At 40.0% G+C, this 14,360-nt stretch overlaps 1 protein-coding gene across 5 annotated transcripts in view; it reads left to right on the top strand.

The window, feature by feature from the left end:
* KCNH7 (potassium voltage-gated channel subfamily H member 7) overlaps positions 1 to 14,360 on the top strand; it is a 339,118-nt gene that overhangs the window by 314,677 nt on the left and 10,081 nt on the right. For 4 of the 5 annotated variants that reach the window (XM_043525539.1, XM_043525537.1, XM_043525538.1 and 1 more), the window contains 2 exons: positions 958 to 1,057; positions 14,091 to 14,354. In XM_043525539.1, coding sequence (XP_043381474.1) covers positions 958 to 1,057; positions 14,091 to 14,354 — 364 coding nt within the window. The remainder of the gene's footprint in view (positions 1 to 957; positions 1,058 to 14,090; positions 14,355 to 14,360) is intronic. The other variant, XM_043525540.1, reaches the window with a different exon arrangement.

The raw sequence follows: 14,360 nt of genomic DNA, 5'->3' as shown, positions 1-14,360 counted from the left end.
TTGTGAAGTCCATATAAATCTAAACCTCACCCTTCAGGACTAAATTTAGAGCAGCAGCAAGAGCAGTAAATGTTTCACCGTCCCTTTTTCCCAGTCCAGTGACATGACCAAGCAACTTACTCAATTGGCATGTCCTGTCTCAGCAGTAAGGGGAAGAGAAGTGGGTTCAAAGCCCATGCCTTGTGCATATTCACACACAGCACTGCCTTCATGCAAGATTATTTGTTTTTAAATACATTATCAGTATGTTATTGCTCAGTTTTTTGGCACTAAAAACAATTCAAATGTGTTAAATGTTTCTTGAATCCATTTCTGCAACAAAAAGCACAAGTTAAAACTTCATGTAGACAAGATAAGATGGATAAAAAGAGAAACCACAATTTTCAACTACAGAAAAAATATTTCAACAAGCTGAATCAGAGAGGGAGGAAGGGAGGGACTGGACAGATAAAAAAGGGTAAAATGCATGGTGTTTATCAACCTTATATTTATTGTTGTAAAACTTAACCTTTGTAATCATTACCATGTAATTAAACATCACAGCTAATTATAATCAGTTACCACAGTACTGCCTGCAATAATATACATCCTTTGTAAGAGCTTATTTTCATTTTTTTTTCTTATTTAACTTCACCATGCTTTGTTACTTTAAAAAACACAATTCCAAGAAGCTCAGGAGCTGATGACAACACACTCATGCATTATAATGAACTAATTTGTCTGGACATTATTATTTCACCATCAGATGGTATCACTGCTGGAATTATTCCATCCACGTGATCATTTTAATTATTAATATTGAGCTATGTCAATTGTGTTTTCATTCAATCCAGACTTAGTAGTGTAATCTTGTCTTCCTTAAAACTGGAACATGATTAACAGTCAATCGCCTATTGATAATATGCTGTTTTCAAATGGGACTAATCTGTCATTGCATTACATGTTTCATTAATCAAGGCTGATCTCATAATAAGATCACAAACCACTAATGATTCGGATGGAGATAACGGCAAACTTCGAAGAAGGAAATTGTCCTTTGAAAGTGAAGTAGAGAAAGGTAATTAACTTCATGTCTTATATTAAATAGACAGCACTGGGACATTATTCACTGATATTTAAGAGGGGTATTCTTTTCACTGGGTATCATAGATACATTAAGGTTCCATTGCAGCAATTACTTGTGAGCTACTCAAGGTTTTGTAGCTCAGCAGGCAGGGAGTTCTATGCAGTGGCTCTCAAAATAATTATACACGAACACTGGATCAGTTTCACCTTACCATGACTCCTCAGCCACCACGACAGACCCCATTGCTTTATATGTGTAGATACTTAGACAATATTGTGTCCTGGAATATCCTATTAAAAATCTTTGGAGATTCTAGTCTGTTGAATTTTTATTAGTCATATTAATTTTAGTCTCCCAACAAGCAGTGATTTTGTGCTTGATGCAGGCTAGTGTTTCTCAGTTCCTGTGATATCCCTGAAGTTATAGCATTTTGTTTGCAGTGTACAGTATATATACTCACCCTAGTGAATTTGTGCCTTAATTGGCAGTGTGGAAATGGGTCTCTTGGCAGGTCTTCAGGTGGCCTTTTCTATGCTTACATTAACATAAAAGGCCATTGGGAGTAATCAGAATGGAGGGGAGCATTTGGCCAAATATTAACTCATGATACCAGCATTAAGAGCTCATAAATACTAAGGGCATTGGTTAGGTACTCATGAAGGAAGCTAAATTAAGACTTGTATGCCTTTCTTTGGAGCTTGGTGAGTCCAATTCGTGTGTGTGTGTGTGTGTCTGTCCAATTATTTATTTGACAAATCAATGTTTCTGGCATTAGCCCCGCTCTGCCTTTTATGTTCCACTGTTAAAGGCCAATCCTAAATGCAGGACAGCACTAGTTTGAGAGCCGAAGACTTGCTGATGATAAATGAAGGATAGGTGGAGTGCTGGAAGAAGGAGGACTTTAGACCAGTGTGTTCCTGATTAGCAGAATGGCATTACCATTTCATCAAAGAAGCATCTTTGAGACATGAAGCCACAAGTGTCAACACATCTGGCAGGAAAATGCCCCCATGAAATATTCACTCTGCTCATCATAAAGAATGTGTTGACAGAGGTGCCTTACCTCAATAACCTTCACATTTCTTATGAGAAAACCTACCCTGCCACCTAGACAATATGGAAGTGAATCGTCAGCCTCTGCCTCCTGTTCAGAATAGCCTGCTAAGATGCCAGGAGGGTAGCAAAAAACTGTGTTTTGTTGCTCTTATGGGTAGTTCTTTCCTGCTAAATTATGAGTCTCACTGAACAGTCTTCTGATTGCTGGCATTCTTTCACATTACTTTTGACAGGATGTCATTTGCCACAGTTTTGTCAATGAAAATAGCATGCCATTGTGGGAGAACAGAAATGAATGGTAGCCTACCCCTCAATTCTGGTAATTATAATATATTATCTGGCTGCCTGAGTCACACCAGAGAGAGAAACTCTACCTCCGGAGAAGAGGAGACCAGAGGAGAGAGGGTAACCAGTGAGTGTGTGTAGTTTTGATCCCAACGGCACACTTCTTCCCTGCCCTAGTCTATGCCAAAATTCTGCATGCGGCCATAGCTGAAACAGAGCACATGGAATTATTTTTCTGTAGCCTGTCACAGGGCCTGTGTTGTTCTGTGAAGAACCATGGCAGTTCCACTGATTTCAAGGCCTTCCGCACCTGTGGGAGGGTGTTAGAACAGAATTTGGCACATTCTAACTTAGACCACAATCGATAAACAGTTTGGGACAGACTCTGTGCAGCAGTTTAAGAGAGGTACACCACAAAAGGCACAGTCCTTGGCTGAGAGACATATTTCTGGTCACAGTCGTGTTACTGTTTAGATAAAATGTTGTCTAAAGATAACTTTTAACAGTCATATTTTCGCTTCATAAATATAATCTCTAAAAACTAAGCAATCCGTGCATGCTGTTATGAGGCTTTGATGTTTTAAATCTCAGTAAAATCTTAATGACTTATACAGTCAGTTGTTCATGTTACCTCTCTAGTGTGGTACTGAACTTACATTCATGATCTTACAGAAGGGGAGCTCTTTTTAATAGACATATGGACCTCCTGCTAGTGCTTCCCATTCAGCTGTTGACCAACTGGTAAATTTATACTGTTTAAAATTGCACTTTTTCCTCTTTGGTGTGAGCCTACAGTAGTTTGAGATTTTCTCCCTTGTGGACTGCTAAACATGGATTTGTAATTCTCTCTCCCTTCAGTTCATGAAAGCCTGATTTGGACCTTGTTGCCCTGGTAACTCATTTTTCAATAGCATCATAGTTTCATCAGGGACTTAGACAATATCTCACAGCTCTTTATGATTTATCTGCAGTATGTACTTGCTTTCTTTCCAGAAATGGGACAATTAATTCAGTCAAAGTAGTTTGTAATTTGCTGAACAAGCACTGTACTCTTGTGTGTGATACAAGACTGTCTTACTCCACCCCAGATGCATTTCCAGCATATTCTAGATGGGTCACCACTTATCTGATCGTAGCTTCTATATATGGCTCTGTCATGGCTTATTCTTTAATGGCCAAACCCTGGTCCCAGAGAGCTATGTGGTGCAGAGCTAGCCGCAGTTCTGTAGCCCAGCCTGACTCTGTGGTTGCCAAGAGCAATTGGAATCCTGAGAGAGCCCTCTTTAGGGGTTGCCACATGTCCACTACCTGGCAGCTTTACCCTCACGCTTACCCAGCGGGATTCCATGACTCTTATCCCACCCCACCTTTTGGGAATAGTGTTGGGGATGGGGGTCCCCTGTGCATATGCAGAGCACCACCACAGCCATAGAAGCCAGTTACCACAGATGACTGACAGTCATTCACAGAGATTGTTACCAAGATTACTTGGCCCAAGAGTGCTACTGGCTGACAGCTCATAAGCAGAGCTGTCAGCCAGGGTGAAATTTTCTCCCCAACCTAAACAGGTGAGAAGCAATGGGGTGGTACAGTGCCTTCACCTATGCTTTTGCCTCCCGGCCCACCCACAGGGGAACATTTTTTTCCTTTCTTCCCCATTTCCCCCTCTCTCTCCCATAACAGGCAGTAGGAGTTATCCCAAACTCATGGCCCACTGGGTGGGGAGAAGGGGAAAGGTAGTTAACCCTGAATTCAGAAGTGCTGTGGAGCCCCTATACTCTGCCCATCTATGCTGGCCTGGCCATCTTCAGGGTCAATAAAGCCAGCATAAAACCCCCATATGTGGCATAAAGGAAGTCATGGCATTGAAGTCATGGTCAGAATTTAGCCCTGACAGAGTAAGTAGGGCTTTGAAAACACTTTTCTGGTGAGCTAGTCAGAGTTCGTGCATCATTACTCACTCTGGTGTCATATTTAATTTTTTGTTAACATTGGTATTGATGGTGTCTCTAAGACCTTCCCCTCATTGGGTCTATTCCAGCATGTAATCATTCTTACCATGAAGCGATGTTCTCCATGTCAGCCTGGAATTCATTTTGTCCTTAGCTGAAGACTATCAGATGCACACTGAAATACGATGAACCCCAAGAGGCAATCAGATGTGAAGACTATCCATTCCAAGCAGATTACTTCAGGAAGAATGAGGTCACACTGTACTAATAATCTTTCAAACTCCTTTAAGCAGGGCATGTAAAATCCATTAGCCACATCCAGGATAGTCGTGTTAAATACACCATCTTAGATTCAGTAACTTGAATGGAATGATGATGTCCTTGAAGTAAAGGATTGACTCTGGATTTTCATCAGTGTAAAAGAGATCAAAATCTGGCCCATGCTTCTAGTTTCTAGGGTAAACAGAATCTAGTGAGAGGGATATTGCTCTGTTAATACCCATTGATTCAGTGAAAATAGTTGTTCTGTCAACTTATTTGCCAACTAGTCCAGGACAAGACACTTAACTCTTGACAGGGAATTTTTATTTTCTTGGATTTCATTTTAGGAGCCCACAAAAGAATGTCCCTATGAATCCTATTGATTGCATTTGCCCGGCTTGAAAGCAAGAAGCCTGTTCCTCAAATCCTACATTTTGCAAGGAACCCCTGACAGCAAGTATATAATCATCAGACAGTCCATCACTGCAGGTGTCCATCTGCTCCTATTGCAGCCTGTCCCAGGAGAGCACAGTTCCTACAAGAGCCTTGTTTCCCAGGGTAACTCCTACTGAAGCAGTTTTCTCATGAAATGTGGCCTTCTGGAAATGGTATATGCAGTCATATGTACTGTCAGCTATCAGAGAAAAATGATCTTGTAGTGGAAGATAAACTCCTCGTATAAGAGACTGGAATTCTGTCATTGGACTAAGAGATCCTTTGGCCTTCACCCTGCATCATTTTGAATTACCCTGACATTGTCATCTAAATAACATTAAGATTGTGACAAAACCAGACAAAGCTCAGAAAATTCACAGATCAGGCTCTCACTCCATCCCTAACTCATGCCATTGTGCTAAAAATGGCACAAAAGAATAAGTTAAGGATTGAATGTTTGCTTTAACTTTGAAGTTTCCGGCTTTGAATTTGACACACATTTACAGTCACTCAAAACTAGCTCTTTTTTATTCAATTTAAAGAAAGGAAAATAAATCTTTATGGAAAGGTTATCTAGCCTGTATTATTTGCCTGCTGTCCCATTTGCCTGAGTAATACACTTAAGGTGCTATAAAAATAATTACACACACAAAAACTACATTAAAAGAGCATTATTAAGGTTGCAAAGTCAGGCATTCAGAAGTCAGGAAATGCCAGAATTAAGGCTCTCTGTGCAACTTTAATTCAGCCCCCTTATGCCTATACATTATGACACAATCTTTAATTCCATGATCACATACTATTTTTTCCAGAAGTCCCCTGCTTCATTCAATGCACAGAATGCATGGTGCTCACTTAGTAAGCAGCTATTCAATATTTTGTTTTCTCCTTGTTGTTGAATATGTGGTTCTAGGCTTCATTAATGCAGTATCTAGGTGCTCAACAAGGTAAATTAGCTGCACAAAGCATTGTCTTTGGTGGAGTTCAAAGTGGATTCTTCTCTCACGTTCAAGACACTTTTCTAAGAGTTCTTATGTGTGTGTACAGATGTCAGTGTGTTCTTCTTTTCTGCTATGGCATGTTTGCTTTGGCAAACACAGAAGAGTCTAGCAATGCATTCTTGAAATTCTCTTCTAATATATTGTTCCAAACCCAAGCAGTCCATTCTGGGAATGCTTTATCTTCATTTCTCATTAATTTTGTCTGAGACCTTGTTAGGTGCAACATCTCAGAAGAGTGCAGCCACTTAGGAAGGTAGATAACAGGTCAAGGTCGCATCATATAAATGGGTCATAAAAACAGCATTGTTGTAAAATTCACCTATGAATGAATCTACAATGATTTCAGGAGTCTTCACAACACTCATATTTTATTTCAATTAAAATCTGGAATCACTTTTAGTTTTCCAAAATTTGAAGCTATGTCTGTGGAACGACTTCAGCACCATTCATTAGATACAGTGAACTTTAGCACTGCCTTTCATTGTGGCCAAAGACTGTCACTGTAACTTTCCATCATTTAAAGAAAAGTAATTTCAGTACAACAAAATCCCACATTAAAATAACACTATGAAATGCTTTAAGCCAACAAAAACAGAGTCTGCCAGTCTGTCCTTAATTCTCACTCTGCTGAGTATAGTGTGGAACATATGGGATATAAAATTACCCACTGTTCAGAGACCTTTGCAGTATTCAAGCGCATTGAAGTTGGTTAAGGACAGACTTTGAGGCTTGATTCTGAATTTCACAGCTTTTGTCAGCTTGTTTCAGAGCCATAGAGCCAAATGTTCTGCCTGGCCATAACCAGTTTTCCATTTTTGCACTCACAATTTAGGTCTTTTGTATGTCTAAGAACCAAACTGTGCCCACGATCAGATACTTACACATCTAAATTACCTAATTAGTGATCAGAATTGGTTTGGTAGAAAAGCTACAGATGTTTGCATTTGCAAATTTTGTATGCAAAAGTGGAGGCCATCATTTAAAAATATGGCCCCTAAGTTTGTGTGTACATATTCTACTTCCATTGGAAAATGAATCTACTGAAGCACTCAGAAACAATTATGTCTTCCGTAATAATGCTTTGCCCTTCCATAGTGTTTTCCATCTGAGGATTTCAAAATTAATGTGTTAAAACTGAACAGCCCTGTGAACTGCATTGTCATCTTTGCACATTGTGCTTGGCTATCTGTGGATGGAAGATGCTATAGCTGTATTGTGTAATAGTACAATTATTTCTGGGAAAATAGATGCTGAGGGTATGACTACACTGCAGCTGGAGCTCTAGGACCCTGAGAGGTGGGAGGGCCCAAGAGCTTGATGTGTAGCCCTAGCCTGGATGTCTACACTGCAATGAAACATCCCCTTAGCCTGAGTCCTGTGAGCCTGAGTCAGCTGGCACAGGCCAGCCGTAGGTGTCTAATTGCAGTGTAGACATACTGCGAGTTAAGACACTTACCTAAATCAGAACAGAGATGGGAACAGGAACCAGATCCTGTAACATACAGTCTAGGATTTGGCCTTTAAAATAACGTAATCCGAAGGATCCCAAATTACTTCTTATAACTTTCCTTTGATGATTTCTTATTGTTTAATATTAAGAGCCTACCAAGTAAAGACGTATTTTAATCATAGCATAAAATTTGGATTGAATCATCTTGCCCTGAGTCATTCTGATCTGGAAGAAAAGACAATCTTTCATCCTCACATTCACCAGTACTCAGCTTCTGCTATCCCCTCTGATGTGGGACCCAGTGGGACCACGCACAATAGCGAACACTACTCCAGGGTTTAAGTTTTTGTATGATCTGACGAAACTTAGCTGGGCATATGGAATTGATCTCTTCTCCACTTGCTATTCCATCAGTGACTATACAAATCCATAGTCAACATAATATAACATGCAGCTTTCCCTTATGGTCATAAACTTGTCTCATTAACTACGAAGCAGACAACACACAAAGGGGAGTAGTGCTTACAAGTCCTATATGGTTCTATGAATATTACATAGTATTCATGTTCTTTTTGGTACTGCTGAGTGAAAAGAAGTGATGACAGTAGTTTGGAATAAAACTTCCCTGGTTTCCTTTGGCCTGCTCCTGGTCTGTGCTAAAGGATCATTCACGTATCATGACTATATAGGGATGGAGGATATGCATGTCTTTTGTGCAGAAAAGTGCAAATTGTGCATCAACAGACTGATTTTTGCAAACATATGGCAGGAGGGGGTGTGGTAAGGAACTGAAGCGGTGATCAGGTGAGCTCACCTCATGTAAGATGGTAAGGCCCGAAGTGCATTTGGGCAGCTTTAGACATTACAGGGATTGTACATTTTAATTTGGACATTTTTACAAAATGTATTTGTTCAAACCATTTTTGTAACTGTTTGATAGAGAGTTTACTCAAAGTGGCAACTGTCATTTGCAGGCTTTTCACTTGACTATGTGCTATTTTTGGTGTGTGATTAGTCACTGAAGACCTATTATTATTTCTGCTTTCTGACTAGATGGCTGACATTTTTAAACAGGAGACTCCTGTTCACTAACACCTTTGTTTGCATATGAATATGGATAATCATACAGAAACTATGGACAACTTGAAGAAACACTCACTGAAACACCAAGTAAAGATATTACCCTTGTAACTGGGGACTTAAATGCAAAAGTTGGAGCTGCAAGATCTCATAAAGAAGTAATGGGAAACAATGGTCTGGGTTCGCAAAATGAGAGAGGAAGGCAGGTAGTTCTGCTGCTCTAATCTCCTGCTGCTCTAATCTCCCGGTCATTACAAAGACCATTTTCACTCAGCAGGTGGAGGTCACCTGACAGTATGGCAAAGAAGCAAAATCACCTTTGGAATAAATATAACAATGCTGGAAATCGAATGGAAAATGGACAAAGACTTTCATGAGTACAGACTGGGTCAGCCCATCAGCTGTTAGCCTCAAATATAAATTTCAACTTTAAAGATACCATGTTCGACAGGTCTACTACATTTGGACTTGTCCAGAATCAATGAAAATTATGGGTTTGAGGAATTGGCACAGATGAAAGAGGAGAATAACCCCCAGAAATTTTGGAATAAAGTGAAAACTGTTATGTTTAAAAGGCCAACCACACATTCCAAAAAGTCGGTGTCGGACTACACCATGGTTAACTGAGAAGGTGTTTGAATTGGCAGAAAAATGATACAGAGTAAAAGAGAAGGTTTGGAAAGGGAAGAATGTAGGAGAGAATATTCAAAGGCAGACTAGACAAGAGCAAATATATAACGGAAAAATGCATGGAACTTGAGAAGTGTAAAGAGAGTAATAATATAAAAGATAGATTCATAGTGGTCAGACTTCTTACCAAAAGCTTTTCACTGTGATCAAACTTAATAATAAATCATGATGGCAGACTCCTGACTGAGGGTGATGATACTAAACACAGGTGAAGAGATTACTGTGCCAATCTGTATGCCTCACCGGAGCCACTCATAATACAGGCTGGCAGAAAAGAGAATACAGGTTTGGAGCTGTCAGTCTTGTGAGAGAGAGAATGAAGCCTGGGAAAAGCACCCGGGATAGATAACAGGCCTGCAGAATTGTTAGAAGTGATTGGTGAACACGGTATTGATCTTAGGTGGAAAATTTGTAATGACGTACAGATTACTAGAAATTAGGCAGAGGGCTGAACGAAAGGAACTTTTCTGCCCTTACCAAAGAAGGGAGACATAACCACGTGTAGTAATTATTGTACCATCTCCCTGATTTCACACATGAGCAAAGTTCTGGTTTACGTAATCCAAGATTGCATGATAGAAGCAGAACTACCACCACCACAAGTTAGTTTCAGAGTTTTTCAGATATGATGTTGGCAAAGGTTCTTGTGTACCGCATGGATGGAAAAAAAATGAATACCTATGTTAAAAATATTATTGTAGAGAAGCAGATTCTGATGTGGGAAATGAACAGATGAAATATATGTACTGTGATCACACTAGGCAAAGAGATAGAAATAACCTAGAGAATGATATGGAAGAAATGGTGACGGGGTTGTCATAGTAGGAAACAATCAATGAGGAAATGGATGGTATGCAGCAGATCACTGGAAGGTCAGCTTCTGAGTGCTGAAAATTAGCTTGTGGAGCCTTCCAAAATTCTGCCATCATCTCCAATATTTAGACCTGAATAAATGGATTTATCTATACAGAAACCAGCCATCCTACCAACATTCCTGCAAACAAAATTCCCTTCATGTGAAGATATGTGACTATCAACTAAAAGGGGAACAATGATGGTTGAACCAAACCACCATTGGGAATATGAATGAAAATGTGTAGACTGTTTTACAGCATTCAGTCAGGAATGTGCGATGCCTCAGCGAGTGACTTCCCTGGTGGTGTTTAAAATGATGTGGCAGGATTTTATAAAGGCGGCTAGAAAATGTCATGTCCAGTGATGAGGTTTGTAGTTATACAAGCAAGGTTAATGATAAGGATTATCTGTCTCATGATGTGTGGTGTAAATTGTTTTCTGCAAGGGTTAGGAAGGTAGTAACCTCACTTCCCACACAAAATTGAATTTGTCTAGACACACTAAGGTTTTTACTTGGAGGTGGGAGAAAGGAATTAGAGTCTTGCCTTCTTCTGAAGCAACAGACTAGATAGCTGGTCCAATTCTGTAAACCAAAGTCTAGTTAACCAAATTCCACTAATAATAAAAAAGCACCTGTTGCTCCCCATGTCATATACTACTATCCCACTTTTATTAGTATCAACATTTGCAATAGTATTGAGATAAAGAAATCCCATTTCACATAGGCTGCCACTCATTGAACTGAGCCAAACTTTATTACTACTGAATTAGCATGACAAAAAATAAAAGAAAAATATGTTTGATCTCTGGTAATTGTCACATCTGGAAGACTCAGAAATGTACTGGAATAAGAAGTCATTTCAAAGGCCTGATCACGTCCCCAATTCTTCTTGCCATCTCCCTGAGACGGAGGATACAGTCCTTCCCATAGTTAGTTTGAAGTCAAGGGCTTTGTTATTTTCAAGGCTGAAAAGTCAGACACTGTTGCTCTATAAATCAGAAATTCCAGTGTCATCATGTTCATTTGTGCTCTTTGGCAGACATATAAAAAAAATCACAGACTAAAATGATTCCCATAAATGGTGCAAATTATGTTTGAAAGGATGTTTGGCAAAGCAGGAGGTTACAGAATATTCAGCCTCTGAAAAATTGTTTCCAGCAGTCTGAATCAAAAAGAGAAACACATCTCATTGGAAAGCAGATGGAGGAGGCAGGATGATTCTGTAGTGAAGATAATAATCACTTCAGAAATCAAGCTTTCCTTGCAGTCAAACAGGGGAGGGAAAGACAGGGGAAAAGCCTATTTGGAATTGCCAGTCTGTATAATGGACAGTGAACTTAAGGAATTTTTTCCTGCACGGAAAAAGTCCAACTAGAGAAAAAGCTATTCCTGTCATCTGCAATGTTCATTCCAACCCAATAACATGGATTCATTAGAAAAGGCAGAAATGATTGTGCCCTATCTGAATAAAGCATTACCTAGTGACTGCTTGTAATGTATTTCAGCTGAATTGCCCTGTGAACTCCATTAGCTCCTACAGTTCAGAGCAAAATAAAAAATGCAATTTCCATTTTTAATTCATATTTTAGTCATACAACATCATAGGATTATTCTCAGTGCTAATGTTTTTGCTACATTTTCTTACAGTGAAGATTTCATTTCCAGCCTAAAATGAAAACCTTTCTGGAGTAACGGCATAATGAAACAGCAATGTTAAAATTTCTGAATACAGGAAGAGGACTAGCAGATGCAGAAATGGCACTGAACACATTATGAAACTGATCAACTAGTGGGCAAAAGTTATCTTCCTTAGATTTGGAACCTAGATAATATCATTGGAAGGGACCTCCCTTTCATCTATTCTTTTGTACTTGGGCCAAAGTGTCCACTACACCAGAAGTATAGATATTTTGTATCAAAATATGCTGCCAGCTACACCAACATAAATCCAGACTAACTGAAGTGGGGTCAACTGAATTACTCTGGTTTTACAGCAGTGTAACTGAAAGCAGAATTTGGTTTTGTGCCTCTAGCTATTACGGTGATTGGCACTCTGTAAATATGATAGATCAGTCCTCTGCACACACTTCAGCCATTATGCGATCTCTCCTGTCTATGTTAGGACTATCTCTGAGTGACCTCTCTTTGCAAACTAGTTCATTGATCAATCTTTCTGTTATAAAGTGCCTATGACTGCTATGTTTGATTCACATATTCCCATGAGAATAAGAAATTGTTCACAATATGTGAACATGTAAATGTTTCCATTTCAAGTCAATGTAGTATTGAGTAGTTAAGCCCATTGTCTCTGTAGGAGGACTGCAATAAAAGAGTTCCATCACCCACTCCCCCAGGAAAATGTGTGGGTCAAGAGTGAGGACGGGAAATCACTGCAAGAATCTTCTCATGGAGCTTTAGCCTCCATTGTTCCATCAGGAGGGTGGGGGGATGGGAATTGCTGGCCATAGGGCCATCCCACAAAATTTCACTATGCAAGCCCACCTGCATCTGTGCTGCGCCATAGCACCACTTTCCATGGTCTCCAGATGGTGACAGGGATCCTCGTTAAAAGAGGAGCCTCACTGTGGAGATGGGACCAACAGAAAGTTAATTCAGCTCAGTGCTGTATTAATTTCCCCAAGGACTCCAGTGAATGCAGGTGGGAACGATCTGGATCAGACTTGGCCTTGCCCCCAGCTACCACTCACCACTTGCAGATCTTTGAACTCATGGAGTCAGTGCAATAGAGGGAGATGCTGCTGCAAAGGCAACAGAGCCTCGCGTTCTGAGCAGGAGGAGGTTGATTGGGGTATGATCTGGCCCACAGTTCTCTTTCATTGTAAATGATGACCGGGAAATAGTGTTAGAAAAGAAGAAACCCTGGGAATGTACAGAATCCGGTATTAACCATTGCTGTGAGGATTACATGCACTCTAGAATTATGTTGATTAGTAATTAGTTGAAAGCAGATGGGGAATCATGCTATCTCCCCAGGAAGTTAATGCAAACTAGTTACAGTATTTATATCTAATTGAGACTCCCCTGCTAAAATATGTCCTAAATAAACATTCAGAACTGGAATTATCTTGACATTTCAGTTAAAAATAGGCAAGATCAAATATTGGATTTGAAATGATACAATAAAACACACTTTAAGTGTTGCTCTAAAGGCAGTTCAAGAGGCCTCCATACTCACCAGATGATCACTGTTGGTTTCTTGTCCTTATTTTATTTGTTTCAATTTGTAATACATTGCTGTAACTGCCAGAAATCAAAAATACAGCCCCAGAAAGGTATTGAACCAGTAGCTGCACCTCACTCCGGAACCTAAAAATATTCAAAGATAAATTCAAGACTTGACCAATACCCACCTTACCACATGCACCACATCAGCCCTTGTCATGTACCTCGCTCCCCAAAAACCTGGTAAATAGATGGGCCTTGCAATGAACCTTAATTGTCAACAGACTGGGGCTATTTCCAACCAAGTTGAAAGCAGTAGATTGCAAGGTTGAGGTGCTCTCAGAGAGAATGCCTGCTGGCAGCTCCCTTCTCTTGTAGACTGAGAGGGCTCCAGCACAAATACCTGAGATTGCTATATAAAAGAATGGCAGAACCTGCATCAGAAGGAACATCACTACTGTGGTCCTTAATAGAAGAGGCATTAAAGTTATGTTATCCCTAATAGAGAGTAAACTTGCTAATTGATATAACTTCTGCTCTTCCCCTGAGGTCAGTGCCGGTGCTAGCCCATTGGGGCCCTAAGAAGGAATATTTCGGGCCCCTCCACACACAACACATACTGATAATTAATACGGGAGGCCTTGAGCTGCTTGGGGCCCTAAGCAATTGCTTAGTCTGCTTATGCCTAGGGCCGGTTCGGCCTGAGGTCCAGAATAAACTGGAATAAGATCTCATGCACTGCATATTATTGTATACAATTATTTCTGTTTGACAGGCTGTGCCAAAGAAAACAATCAGAATGATCCTGAAGACTCCATGGATAACACTAGACATTATCAGTGTACCAAGAAACATCTTGAAGAGAAGAAAAGTGAGTCATCATCTTTGGTGTCATCCATTGAAGATGAGCAGAAACCTCTCTTCTCTGAAATAATCAATTACCCGTCAATGACAGGGAAAACTACAGTGCTGGACTTCGAAGAAGTGGTGCATGCAACAGAAAGGATCCATATTGACAAAAGAAGCCATTCTTGCAGAGGTAATC

This window comes from Chelonia mydas, chromosome 11 (genome assembly GCF_015237465.2).
Source record: "Chelonia mydas isolate rCheMyd1 chromosome 11, rCheMyd1.pri.v2, whole genome shotgun sequence".
NCBI classification, from domain to species: domain Eukaryota; kingdom Metazoa; phylum Chordata; order Testudines; family Cheloniidae; genus Chelonia; species Chelonia mydas.
This window is presented reverse-complemented; position numbering and strand designations above follow the sequence as displayed.